Here is a 15,664-nt window from a genome sequence, read left to right as displayed (position 1 = left end):
TCGGTAAAATTCCACACCAAACGATTAGATTCTCCAAGCCTATATAATTTAATAATAATAATAACAATTGAAATGATGTAAACTAAGATGCACAGATGTAAACTAATTAATTATTAATATTAAGTTAATATATTTTTAAAATTTAGATATATAGTCATATGAAGAAAGAAACATCAGAATATGTTATATATAACTGCCCAGCGGCGGAACGACGTAGACTTGACTACTTGGTCCCAAATCAAAAAGATAAAATTAAGCCCACAACAATTACGAGATTTATTCATAATCTAGAATTGTTTTAGTTGGATTTTTAGACGCACAATATAGATCTTTTAGGTCGGGGTGCATTCATAGCCCATTATTTAATAAATAAAGAATACAGATTTTCTATGAATTTTGATGTCCATCATAATTTGTCAGTGGTTCCATTAGTAGTAAATAAAAAAGTTTCAACTTGGAAATAATAAATTTCCTGTTGATTAAAATGTTACAGAATAATATATATATTTATATATAAATATAATACATACATAATAATATATATATATAACATATATATACATAATAATATATATATGTACCTGAGTTGTTGTAACTTAAGATGATTTTAAAAGGTTAGGAGAAGAATCTTAAAAATCAAACGGTGGTATAAAAGAAAAATTGTTGAGCTGAGGGCAGATTCAGATTAAGGAATATTGTTACAATTATTTAACAATAATTTAATTTTTAATAAACTTCCGGAATGCAAAAAATAAAAAAAAAATATATTTTTAATAAGTGTACATTTAATATAAATGGGATCAATTCGAAGTTAATCATTAGAAATATGACATGCTAATATGAAATAAACGAAATTAGATCAGTTTCTACCAAGAAACTAGAACTTAGGTATGTGTCGTTTATTCACCTTTGCAGTAATTTAAACAAGTTACAAGATTTTAAGAAACTATTGCTTATATTCGTGCGGTAGGCACCATCTACCACTTATTCGAAGAATATATGTTTACAGAGCAACAACAATTTTTTAAGGCTATAATATAGTAATTTTATCAACATTGACGCGAACTCTAACTTCCAGAGACTTTTCAGAATTCTCATGTTAAATAATTTAAAATCTAACAAAATAAAATAAGTAAATTGACACTAAAAATTAATTAAAAATTAAAATTTTAATTTTATTTGAATCGAATTAAATTGTTAAATTAATTAAATTTTAGATCTAAGTTAAAAAAAAACTTACCATGCTGAGTGCGGTTTTGATTGTACATTCCGCACTTGTCCATTAACAGGTACGGACAGTGTTACATTCAAAAGTGGCGATGCGCTGGCCATGGCATGGTTATTATATTTATAATCAATTTTTAAGGCAGTAAAGGTGGGTTCACATTTCCAATAGCTTACGAGTTGAAATGGACATGAGGAAGCACCAGGCTTAGTACGCACTTGATACTTTAAAATGTCCACATTAAAATAGGACGCAGTTGGATTGTGTTCAGCTTGACGTCTGAGCAATGCAGTCAGTGCTGGCATATTAAACTCCAACATTGTACTATAAGAACTTGACAGGTTTTTGTCACTAAAATAAATAATTATTTATAAATAAATTATTAGCAAATAAAGTAATACAAAACTAACATTTGAACTAATTTGCCATTTGGAATGAAATTTTCCAAATGTTGCACATTTTTCATACGAAATCCCAATTTGGCTGGATTGGGATTATTCGCTAGATGACCGGCAATACCAGCAGGGAATGATAGCATCATATCACCGGATATTTTAACTTGACAACGTGATTCATCGCTGCCACTGTTTAAAAAAATAAATGATCGTGTTTTTTAATTTTAAAATAAAAATTTATATGTTAATTAATTATTAAGTACTTACCGAAAATAAGCATGTATAATCTCATGGAATGCAACAGCCAAAGGTATGGTATCTGTAATGCCAATTGTAAGTGGTGAAGGACCGCGAGATGACCCAATGCCTCCAATAGCTGTACGAAACTCTAAGCTACCAATACTATCGGCACGATTCATAGGTGATGGACTAATACGCCCACGAGCACCTCCAACACCACCCGTAACACCACCTGATGTTACCATCTCTGAACGTCTTGATGGTGGACGGGGTATAGCAATGTTACTGGCTGATGTTGGGGTTGGTATTTGTCGCGCCGTTGATTTTGAAAGCGTAGCAGAAGCTGGCGCTGAGGCACTTACATCGCCCAATTCAGAAAATATATCACCCAGGTCAGCATATCTTTAAAATTGTATGAATAAAAATGTTGAAGAATTATTCATTATTTGTATTCTAAGAAACTATTTTAATAACTATTTCAATACAAAATTAATATAATTTATATCTTTATATCCATTTTTACCAATGAATAGGAATAAAATAAATTATTTTATCTAAAATAAAATAATTTTTTTTATCTAAAATAAAATAATTTATTTTATGTAAAATGAAATAATCTATTTTATCTAAAATAAAATAATCTATTTTATCTAAAATAAAATAATCTATTTTATCTAAAATAAAATAATCTATTTTATCTAAAATAAAATAATCTATTTTATCTAAAAATAAATAATTTATATTATCTAAAAAGAAATAATTTATTTTATCTAAAATAATCTAAAATGAAATAATCGATTTTATCTAAAATACAATAATCGATTTTATCTAAAATAAAAATATATATTTTATCTAAAATAAAATTATATATTTTATCTGAAATAAAATACTATATTTTATCTAAAATAAAATAATATATTTTATCTAAAATAAAATAATACATTTTATCTAAAATAAAATAATATATTTTATCTAAAATAAAATAATATATTTTATCTAAAATAAAATAATATATTTTATCTAAAATAAAATATCTTTATATCCTTTCATGTCAATGAATAGGAATAAAATAATATCAACAAACCATAACTCTCAATATAAACACAAAATATTACAGTAGCTTTATAAAATACTTACTTTGAATTATGCGACATTGACAAAGTTGGACTTTGCAAAGGTGCGTAAGGATGCACTGTGGCTGTTGGTGTAGAGGCATTCGATATCATTTCTGGCGATTGTTGACGTGACGCGACACGTGAATGTTGCAGTTGCTGACTATGCTGTTTATTTAAAATTAAAATAATAATATAAATTATTATAAATTAAATTCTTAAAAAAAATATATATATAATTTTTATAACTCATTCTTTGCTTACCGAAAACACACCAGTTGGTGATAGCGATATATTCTCAACCGTCGCACGTAGCTCATCAACACTTGCTGACATTGGCGCCTGACCATTGTTTAGTGGTTTGATTTTCACATGTATACGACGATCACGTTTATCGTTATCTGAATCTGAGTCTGAATCAGAGTAGAAACTACCAGCTACAATGGAAAAACAAGGGAATATATATCAATTCACTTAAATCTGATTTTCTTACCATTATCGTGATTCTCTTCCCAAGCAATTTCTTTTGGCGGTTGCATGCTATATCCATCTTCATCCACCTCATTGGCACCATAGGAGTTTCCACTTGCAGATGTTCCAGCGGCACCATTTACTCCATTACCACTATTATTTGCAGCACTGTTAGAGTTTATTGCTGAAGTAGCATTCAAAGCAGTTAAACCACCAATACCATTGCCACCAGTTGAATCCACACTACCAGGTGCTGAAGCAGATGATACACCCAAACCTCCAGCACTGCTACCACTAGAATTTTGAGTTTTCATTTTGCCATGTTCTTCATGATCCAAAGAATTATTAGCACGATCAACGCTATTTATTCGAAGAAAAATATTATATAAAGTGTTTATTTCACAACAATTGATTTAATCGGGATGAAAATTTCGAAAAATGTGTTGAACGGAAAAAAATGTTTTTAGCATAATCATGCAGCATTTTCTAGGTAGAAATGACTACTATCCACTTCGGAATTAAATCGATTCTTCATAAAAAAATATTTGGTACGAATATTTTAGTTTTTAGTGGCAGAAAAAAGGTTATTATGTCCCTAGCTGGTGCTTTCATAACTCAAACTTTATCGAAATGTCATAAATCGTTGTATGCACAGCCATCTCTGATTTATTCAATGGTTAACCTGCTATGGGTTCCGGGTTATAGAAATATAAATGCCAACTGTATGTAGGTCAAAGTTGATTTCCATTAATATCAATCTTGGTAGATATCGTTAGCTTTATTTACTTTGACGGCATAAAGTACTCTGAATAGAGAAAATATAAAGAGCCATATAAATGACCCACCTACAAGCTGACTGTATAAGAAAACCAAACGAATAGGAAAAGGAACATTTCATAAGAAGCGATCTTGAGTAATGTAGCACTCATTCACTATCAACATGAATTTTGTCACAGATCCAACTTTAAACCTAATCTAACCTAATTCTTAGGTCTTCTTCATCACACTATTGCAATGTATTTTTCGTACTTTCAAAAATAATAGTTAGACATGCCAACAAGATAGCAGCTTCTTTAAATAACAAGTGCAACTCATATGGTATGTCTATCTGTTCATTCTATGTTCTTCAGTCCTCATTTGTCTTTCGGTATTTCCAAACGTATGCATAAAAAATATTTTCCGTTTTAATGAAATGGCCCAGTGGTTTCTCGGGCTGGAATTGGGCTATCTTCAACTAAAGTTTTTTACATCAATTAGCATGCCTTGAAACTATCTATGAAATTCAAGTATCCGTACTTCTTAAAGTCTGGAGTAGTCCATGCTTCATTGATCATTTTTCACCCACACTAACATATTTTTATTCATATAATCTCTTGCGTTTTATCTTATATTTCTTTTAAACTTATACAATTTATGAATACATACCTTGCCAGACGTTCCTCTTGTATATTTTCAGCAGCCTCGCCATCTTTCTTTTTTTTAGACTTTTTCGTTTTCGTTTTATCTCGCCGACTACGTAAAATCCCAGACACTGAAAGTATTAATTTTTTAGATAAATTAATGGACTTTGTCAAAAATATCTATTGTGCAGATGCATTGTTAGTTTTTTGTTTTAGGTACAATGAATTGGCGCTTTGATGGATGAGGTACAGAGTTTTATGAATTTTAGTATATATTAAACAGTTCCAGTTATATATGTATATATTATATATGATAAAATAGATGTGCAATTAAATGATTATATGAAACATGCTGCAAAAGTTTTTAATGTACAATATTCTAGTATGAAAAACATATTTTTTTAAAATATATGTAACAATCGATACACCACCGAAATTGAACAGAGTAAGGAGAAAAGAAAAAGTTCCGTGGACATGCAAAAAGAATTCTTAGAGATTTGTAGACTTTGTGGAGTTTTTGGAAAATATAAAATTAAAATGAATAAACCTGAAAAGTAAAACAGATAAGTTTGGTAAAATATAAGCTTAAATACACTTTTGGTGCAATTTTAAAACATTTATCGCATTTAAAAAAACATTCCATCCTAAAACCTAGCCAACACCAATAAAATTGTTTGCTTTTATTATAAACAATTATTAAAAAAAAAATTTATATATATAAGTAATGTGAACAAAAGGATTTCACTTGTTGCAATTTGAAGTTTGAAGTACCACCAAAGCGTTTCGTTTTAGTGTGTGGTGTATTCATACCCTGAGAGTTTGATGTGAATATATTAAGGAGCGATGTTGTACGTCTTGAGTTTCCTGCCTGAGACGTTGGATGCTGTTGTGCTTGATGATTAGTGCGTTCACCTAACGACACCGAAAACTGTTCAGTCGCTTTTTGTCCTTTACTAGTCGTATTAGTTGTGGGAGTGGATGAACTACTATGTTGATGACCTGTGATATGTAATACCTCTTGCTGTTGCTGTAATTGTCGTTCATCTATTTTTGTTTTTCATTTTACCAAAGTTTGTTAAGAATTAAAGGAGAAAGGAGTTATGAGTTAATAAAATTTATGCAGTTCTTTTGTAAAAATTAAAGAAAAAAACACAAATATTTGTATGTTATCTATGGAGTTCTCTAATTGTTAAGATATTGTTAGTGTGCTGCTAGCTACAGTGTGTAAAAGATAGAAACTGTGGGATATTATGGTCATAGATCTACAATTTAGTATTATGAAATTGTTATTATAATAAAAAAGATATTTAGCAATAATGAATTTATTTAATGTTAGTAACATGGACTCTACGCTCGTCCGCTAACAATTTATTTTTTATTATTGATTTATAGATAATTTTTTATCTATAATTATTTTATTCCTCAATATGCAAGTAAAACGGAATTACTAACTCATTCCATAACAACTTTAGCTAAAAATAGTAAAAAGAGAATAGACATTCTGTTAAGTTGAACATAGAGTAATAAAATTTCGCTGATGGCCGTTTTTACAGGTCATCGTTTAATAGACACTAGATTATGTTTGCACTCGTTTGCACATAGAACATATCTATTAACAGAATAGAATTAAGTCGACCTAAAAAAACTTTTTTGGATATCCTTCTCGTCTCTGTATAAACAAAGCTAATGCTTTATTAGCACAATATTATTTAAGCTCAAGCGGGCTTTCGCTTTCACTGTAACTAATCCTAACCTAATTAAACTATTAATGTTTCTTACTAGAACTATTTGAAAGGGAGAGATAAAGCACTCAATACCAATCCAGTATTGGATTTACCTTTACTTTAGATATTAAATATATGTTATTAAAATTATTATTATGTTGAGGATAGTTCAGTCAGTGCACTTGAGCACTTTTACTCTCTATTAACTGCGAGGTTTCTTCGTAACCCCTCTCTACGCCTTGACTGAATTATTATTTATCACTTCATCAGGCTAAGCAATAATTGACCTCAGGTCTGCATACATTCCCGAGGACTGCAACCATTCTGAGATTAGGTTAACAATCATGTAAGAATTGAAGTAGTAGTAATACTGGATTGCTTTACCCTCTCTTTAGATATTAACTATATGTTATTAAAATTATGTTAACAATCATGTAAGAATTGAAGTAGTTAACAAGCTTCAAGCAAGATTAAACGTCCAATATATAAATGTTCAAGTAAAAGTGTTAATATACTCTTACAGAACTCTTCATTTTGAAGTATTAATTTATATACGATTTAAAATCATTTAAAGTATCCAAATATAGTCGGACACTAATCTATTCTAATCTAAGTTACATCAAATAAAATGGAAATAAAAAAATGGTAAGTACATTTGAAGTCATAATATTAATTATATAAATTAGTAACAAATGTTAAAGCTGTGAAAAATTATCAATGAGAGTACGTGACTATACATTTATTTCAGTTAGAAGTAATTTCTTGTCGTTCATGTAATCCTATTGATTTCAGAAAACCAAGTAAATAGAATATACATACATATAAGAAATGCAATACAAATAGAGAAACATGTTTAAGAAGCGTTACCAAAAATTTTGGATTCAGTGATAAAAGATGAAGTGCAAAGAAAGAGTTGGAACAACGTAGAGCTTATTATATGGAACTTGAAACAAGTACTAGAATAGCAGAAGACCACATTATGTGGAACTGTAATTGGAGTATACATCAGAAATATAACTTGAACATGCATTAGACAAATCAATTAATAGGGGATATTATGTGGTATGAAACTAAAATTTTGGCAGCTAAAACCTGGGAGAAGACAAACCAACAGATAGAAGTTGATTAATAACTGATTGCAGTTTTTACGAGGATCCAATGGTTGTAGTTTTATACCGATGAATCGTATAACAATGTCAGTAACTTACACTTATTGATATCTCATAGCAATACAAAAGTGCTTTTTTAAAATGATAATTATAAGAACATAATTTAAGTTGTTTCATCGATAGTTTTACTTGAATTACCCAAGAGTATGAATCGATGACAAAAAACTATTGCGTAAATTACAATTAAAATCGAATGTTAAATTAGTTCTACAAACATTCAAGAATATATTTGTAATATGTAATTATCTTTTATATCGTCTATGTACACGATATAATCATTTTTATCATTTCTGCTCAGTTATACAAAGATACAAATAGACATATAAGTAAAATTTATACTGTCTTTAATGTTTTATATCAATGTGGATAATAAAATGATACCATATATTTTTGATGGTTAAATATTATATATGTTTCAAACAGAATGAAACAGGTTAGGTTAGGTTATATCGACGATCCCTATGGGATCCACTTAGCCCTATTGTGTTACCGTGTATACAGATAAACTCAGGGTTTAAAACCACCTAGAACTTTAATGAAGCCAGAATGCTGTTTAGTGAGAGGTTTTGTGATTGATCAAGATTTTCAAAAAAGGGGGTTTTGAGTCACCACTGTTCATGAGCTGGGCAAAGACAAAGTATATGAGAGACACTCTCATCGTCTTTCCCACAGCTGCGACAGGTATGATTGAAAGAGAGATTCAATATTCTAGCATGGTTCCCTAGTTTGCAATGACCTATAAGTTTACCTATCACAAGACTGATATCTCTACTGGGCATCTCAATGAAAATATTGGATTTTCTTTTAGTAGAAAGTCGCCAGATTGCATACAGATGCCTATATATCGTTGAGTCTTCCCATCTTTTGTTAACATAATGAAATAAAAAGCCACAAAAAATAATATAAGAACAAAATAATGAAAAGTAGTATTACAATTATATGTGTCCACCAAAACAGAATATGCAATATGTTAAGATTTGATCTCACAAAATATTATTTTTCTTTTAATAATGAGAAATATATCTTTTATTTTTTCATCTACGGGCTTTACTCACGAAAAATCCGAACAATAATATCTTTTCACAGATATGATTTAAAAGACATAAAATACAAAATAAAAAAAATATGATACAGTTTTAAATAAAATAATTAAATAAAAAATAAAAATACACAAATTAAAGAACATCAATGGGTTATGGTATGTACAACAAAATGAGAGAATTAGTAAAAATAATAACAAATTTCCTCATAAGATAAAGTACCTTATCAAACATATTTACATATGCTACAAAAGCTTATTAGCTTATTTATAAGTAAATTATTTTTTGTTATTAAGATGAGTAGTATTGCAAAAGTCCATGGATCTTTCTTCTTCAATATCACTAGTTTATCCCAGGTAAACACTAGATTACTCGTTACAATACATTATCTTGTTCACAGTCACTAATAGTTATTATATATATTTTTCCAAGTTCATATTAACCTAATAACTTTTTAAGCAATCCAAAAAATAAATACTATACAAACTAACTAAAATATAAAATAAATAATTTTTAAACAATAAAAAGAAAATAACAAATGATGTCATCAAACAAAAAAAAAATAAATAAAATAAAATGAATTTATGAATAAAATGAAAAATTATAAAACACTCAAATAAAATAAATAAATAATAATAATGATAAGATAATAAAATAAAGAAACAAAAAAACCTACTTGGTATAGAGGAAGAATTGGATGATGTGGTAGTAGTAGTAGTAGTAGTAGTAGTGGTTGTGGTGGTAATAGTAGTAGTATTACAAATATTTGTGGAATTGGTACATTGTTCAGAAAATTGTGTTAAAGCAGACGACATAAATGAACCTTGATTATTATTGTCCTGCAGTGACTGAAGCTCTGAATTAAACGAATTTTTGGTGATGGCTGTGCCGGTGGAAGAACCATTGCTATCCATACCGAAATTTCCGCTTGTTGATGGTGGTGTTGTTGTTGTTGTTGGAGCTGTACTTGGTTTAAACCAATTACGGAAATTGCTCTTAACGGATGAACTAGCAGTTGTTGTTATATTTGGTGATTGTGATGTTTGCGTTTGAACCAGTTCGGGAGAAGTCGGTCTTGGTGACGTTAAAGCACCTAGAATGTTGTCGTCAGTATTTATAAGGCTACCACTTCCGCTGCCGCTACCAATTGAAACAACTTCGCCGCCGCGTTGATCCAATGTTACATTACCAAGTGCAGCACGTGCTATGGCACCTTGTATGCTAGTCGCTGAATTTGAATTTGCAGCTGAAGATATTGAAGTGCCTGCAGCTAGTGGTTGATTAAGACGTATCGAAGAAGATGATTGATGCTGGATTATCGAAAGTGTTATAAATTCTATTTCAGGCATTTCTAAGAAAAAATAAATAAATAAATTATTATAATCTTCATTAGTGTATACTTGATATATTATGAAGTTTAATAAGTAAGGATATTATATATATAATTACTTTAAATTATAAAGAAAAGATTCCAATATGAATTTATGAATAGCTCGTGGTTATCAGTTTTACAAATGACAACCAGGCCTTTTTCTTTTCAATTCACTTCTTTTTATGTTGGTGATTTGAATAGTAAATCACTTTTTCCTTTTATCATATGCTATGAATCATTGGAAAATGTCTTTTTTCATGATTCATCAATGTTTTTAAAATTCTATTTGTAGAAAATAATTTATTTGGAAGTTTTTAGGTCTTGTAAGAATTGATTTTTATTTCGAATAAAAAGGGAGTAATATTGTGATGACTTTTATATTCAAAAATTTAGTAAAAAAATTTTTCTATATATATAAAATATTTATATTTTATATATTTATTGTGCAAAAGCTTATTGGTATAAAAATTATTAAATATAATTTCAATTAAAACAAAAACACACTTAGGTTTACAGTTATTTATCAAATAAATTCAAATGCTCGATATTTACAAAGTTCGTGAAATATTTTCACGAACTTTGTTTAATCTGTATGAATTTGTTTCCGAATAAGCGGACAAATAATTCTCGAAGCATCCAGCATATAAATTTATTTAATATATAATTTTTTTAATATATAATATATTTAATATGTAATATCTTTAATATATAATATTAATTATATATGTAAATATATTTTTTTTTACAATTTAAATCATATTTAATAAATGCGGTTATTTTTGTTTTTTAAAATATACTAACTTTTATAAAAGTTAGTATACTTTAAAACACAAAAATAACCGCATTTAAACAATTAGGAAGTAACAACTCAAAAATTAAAACAAAAATACATATTTAATAATTTTTATACTAATTGTTACTCTTTGAATAATGGATATATTCAAAAATCTAAATATTTATAATGAAGTACATTTTTAAACTGTTTTATTTTTTTATAATAGAATGAAGTAGCCTCTGCTTATTTATTAATAGTATCAATAGTTTTTTATATACTATAAGATATATTAATAATTAAATATTACGTTTTTGAAGGTTGAATTTTTTTTCTCCTTATGACAAAAAGAAAACTAGAAGGGTTCGAAACAGTTGTAAAGAGGCAACAACAAAAATTTGATTAATTTATTGAATTTTGGCTGACCATACAACGCTGTTTCGAGTATTGCCAAGTACTCTTCATCAGTCATTTTAGGAAATATTTGAATTTTTATTGAATTACTTTATAGTCCGTATATAATTTGTTGGACTGCAAGTGCCAGACTTAGAACTCGAGCCTGTCAAATAAGAAATGATGACTAATCGTGTTTTTTCACAAGTAGCCAAGGCTGCACAAACATTCAATACTCAAGTTCCAAGTTTTTTTTTTCACTTAATTTGTGAATGACAATAATCAAAGCAGTTGCCAAGCCTTTTAAATTAGAACGAGCTTATAAATTACAGCTTTATTTGAAAGCACAAGTTCAACGAATTGAAAGTTATTTTTGTAGTCACCTCCTGTTGCAATAACCCATATAAAAATTAATTATTACGAACCTGGTTTTTCTAGACCAGTGTATTTGTTCAACACAAACTGTTCAAGCAATTTATCAACAGTCATATCCAAAAATTGACGTTTGAAATCGGAATGGACCTATAAAAAAGTGATATCATAAATTTTAAATTGTTTACACACACTATATATCTTTGCACAAACTTACCTGGCCAACCATGTCATGATTATTCTGTAGCAATTCTAAATAAGTTGATAGGAATTCTCTCATTTGACGTAAATGTCCTTCCTCAATTTCTTGGAATCGCTTTAATATAAAATATAAATTAATTATGTACATAAATATAAATAATAAATAAAATCAAAATATCAATAATATATGAAATTAACATACTTTACACGCTTGCGTCATACGTCTCTCGAATTCAGCTTTAATAGGACCATGCTTATCTAGCAAAGTCTTATAGTCTTCCTGCAGTTTCTTGATTTTTGTTTCTAGTTTTTCAATATCTTTTTGTGACGCGTTATCTTTACGCAATTTTTCAAGTTCTGCTACTTTTGCCATATATAAATCTCTAGCTTTTTGTAATGCTGCTGTAGAGGTTTGCATGGCTTGTACAGCTTCAAGCGTCGGAGACTCCTCTTCTTTAACATTCTTGTGCTTTTTATGCAGTTCATCTGCATACTTGGTAACATCTTTAATTAGTTCAGTTATCTTTTGTACCATCTGCAGATGCAATGCTGTTAATTTCTCTGCAGATGTACGCAATATTGTCCATATAGGTGCAAAGGTACTATTTAACGTTCCGGTACTTGCTTTATGAACTAACTTAGACATAAGCCTCGAGTTTTGTTCTTCAATGTTTGCTTTTTCACGAAAGAAGTCTAAAAGTTCTTTAGTAGCCAATGATCCGAATTTCATGTTGTGATAAAGAACGTCGAATCCATTGTTCTTATCACCCTATAAAAGTTGTATGCATTAGAAATTTGTTTTATATAAAATATTTAAATTATATTTAAGGGTATATTGGTTTTGACATAGAACCACAGTTTGTAAGATGAAGAAGTACAATTTGTATAGTGCTTTACTATCGTTCTTTAGTGACTTGTTGAATTAGCCAATGGGGCCCTAAGTTGACCCTTAGAATCGGGTTAAATCAATTCCTAACCTATAGATATATTGAGTATTTTTTAGTTTTAATTATAATAATAATAATAATTTTTGGTTTTTTGTTTTGATTGTATGTTTATATGTTTATTTACATATAATTAAATATGTAATCTTTTATATACACTGAAGATGGTCTACAAAGTAGACCGAAATATTTGTAATAATATAATTTTTGTATAAAAATTAAATAAATTTAAACATTTAACACAGTTGGAAAAAAAGTGTAAAAAAAATTTTTTTAATTGTTTTAAAAAAACATTTTTATAAACCTATGTGTTAAATAAACGACCTAAGCCCGGTAAATATATATAAAAAACTAATTATAATAAATGTTATTATTGTTTTATTAATCATCGTTAATAAAACATCGTTTTTGTAGAACTTTACTTGATTTGCAATATTTATGAACGGTGCGATTATGACGAGAAATATGAAGAGTACTTGAAGCTTAATTTTACGATCAATAAAATACTTGATTATAATTCTCATACATTTTAGTTTGCTTCAAAAAATACAAATTAAATTATAGCTTTATAGAATAAGGAATATTTTAAAAATTAAAATTTAATAGGGACTTTGACTTAGAGAAATAGAAAAAAAGATAGATTAAATTAATTCCTTTTAAGTTTTAGAAATTATACAAAAATATTACTTAAAAGTATGTCAATCCGCTTACCATATTTTGTTTAAATTTTTTTTTATTTGCGTACTAACCTACATTACTTTATATAAGACAACACAATACAAAGTAAAGATAGATAGATATGTGAAATAGACTTACGATGCCCTTAATTCAGAAAATAAAAACAAAATTTCAAATTTTCTCTTAAAAATGAATATAAATTACTTACAAATTTCCTAAGTAGTATTGCGATAGGACTGGCAGTTCTATACGGTTAAGAGAACTGCCTATTTACAAAATCATATTTCGTATAAAATATTAGAGAGATGTAAGATTATTATAGTGTTTATTTAGCAGAGCTTTGGCGAGACCACTATTATTTATTTTCTAGTTAAAAAAATTCGTAAATATAATTTTATTTAATTTCTTACTAGTTCTGATTATGGAGGCTCCTAAATATAAAATTTTTAATTACATAGCAGAAATCAATTTATACGTGATGCAAGTCCCGATATCAGATTTCACAAGTTTTCTACCTTTACATTCCCTTCTGCTGAACATTTAAAAAATCTGGGCATACTACTAGCATCAAATAATTATGCTAGTAGCATAATTTCCTAATAATAACAATTCAAAATAAGATGGAAAGCATACAGATACAATCCATATACCTATAATAATTTATATAGGTAAGTATAAGTGTAATTTTCTTGACGACTCACTATCAACCCTATTATTGATAACCCTGTGAAAGAGAATAAATATCCTGTTCTATTACTTTTACTGTAGTTGTGTGAAAGATAAGGAAACTGCTTCATACGAGCTTTATAATTGTCCGATGTATGTGCAAGGATGTTCAATTGCTAATTTTAGAATTAATAATACATTCTAGACATATTCTTTTTACAAGCCCTTTCTGAAAAAATATTAACCTTTACTAAAGGCTCGTGATTTTTTTATACGGTAATACAATATACCAACGGACCTAAGTGGATATATAGAATTACTGTAATAACTTAAACTTAGTGGAAGGGAAGACTTTTGGCAGATACTTTATTAATAGATTTGTAATTTTTTAATTTAATCTAATCTAATCTGTTGGGTCTACCATAACATAATAAGAAAGTAAAAACTGCAGTTTTAATGCTCCAGTCATAAGTTATCATTATGTGCATAACACGAAAGTTTGGTATAATTTTTTTATTGATTTATACACAGTCAAACTTCCATAACTCAAACTTATATAACTCGAATTTTCTATAACTCGAACCAAAAACAGTGCACCAAAGTTTTAGAGAGCAAAATACATGCAATTCTGCTTCCATAACTCGAATTTCTCTATAACTCGAACAAAAATTTTGTTCCGTGCCGATAGGAATATGCGAAAGTGCATTCTATAAGTCGAGTTTTTGTTTTAATTATAAATGCATTTTGCTGTTAGGGTAGGTCCCTTTTTCCAAACCGAATGTTTAATTTTTTGTCAGTCGTTGGCAACGTGGTTTAAACTAAATAAAATAAATTTAAATGCTACTCTTAACGATTATATTGAGCTTGACAATAAAATTTGTATATCAAGCTTTCCTACAGATGACGATATTATTGAGCACTATAGCTCTAAATTACTGGATCCAATTCTAAGCGCAGCGGAAAGTAATGATGAGGGTTCGATGGGTGTAACTGTTCATCAGCCTTCCAAGAATGAAGTAGAAGACTCATTTAATATTCTGAATTTATATTTGCAAACTGACGATAGTGCAACTGACGATAACTATATATAAGAGTACGAAGAAAGTAGAATCTAAAAAATTCCAAACCCTAATTTCTAAATATTTTACTTTACTATAACTTCTGTATTTTATTTGATTGAAAATAAATAAATATCTTAAAATATAATTCTAGTTTCTTTCAAAAATAAAAAAATATAAAAAAATTCTCTAACTCGAAGTCTCCATAAGTCGAACCTTTTCTTTGCAAAATTGGACTTCAAGTTATGGAAGTTTGACTGTATATATACACGGTTCCATATTTTACATTATGTTTTCTTCTTTCATCTATTTCATTTTTTTCATGCCCTTCAATTATCTAGAGTTTTTTTAAAATATTCATAGATGTACTTACCCAAAAATAATCAATAAATTCGACCGTCATTGTGTTGTTTTAAAATTAAACCGTAAGTG

General features: G+C 28.3%; 1 protein-coding gene across 1 annotated transcript; it reads right to left on the bottom strand.

Moving 5' to 3' along the window:
- Positions 1 to 2: 2 nt before the first annotated feature.
- LOC119675727 (F-BAR domain only protein 2) lies at positions 3 to 15,644 on the bottom strand (the record flags this gene model as incomplete). Its single annotated transcript, XM_038086933.1, has 14 exons — positions 15,606 to 15,644; positions 12,089 to 12,655; positions 11,903 to 12,001; positions 11,739 to 11,835; positions 9,453 to 10,127; positions 5,654 to 5,887; positions 4,869 to 4,974; positions 3,466 to 3,803; positions 3,237 to 3,409; positions 2,998 to 3,140; positions 1,888 to 2,262; positions 1,636 to 1,809; positions 1,241 to 1,576; positions 3 to 39 (listed from the first exon to the last, which is right to left on the bottom strand). Coding segments are annotated over exons 1-14 (3,384 nt in total), but the record flags the coding sequence as incomplete, so codon positions are not given.
- Positions 15,645 to 15,664: the final 20 nt, after the last annotated feature.

This window comes from Teleopsis dalmanni, chromosome 2 (genome assembly GCF_002237135.1).
Source record: "Teleopsis dalmanni isolate 2A chromosome 2, ASM223713v2, whole genome shotgun sequence".
Classification (NCBI taxonomy): Eukaryota; Metazoa; Arthropoda; class Insecta; order Diptera; family Diopsidae; genus Teleopsis; species Teleopsis dalmanni.
This window is presented reverse-complemented; position numbering and strand designations above follow the sequence as displayed.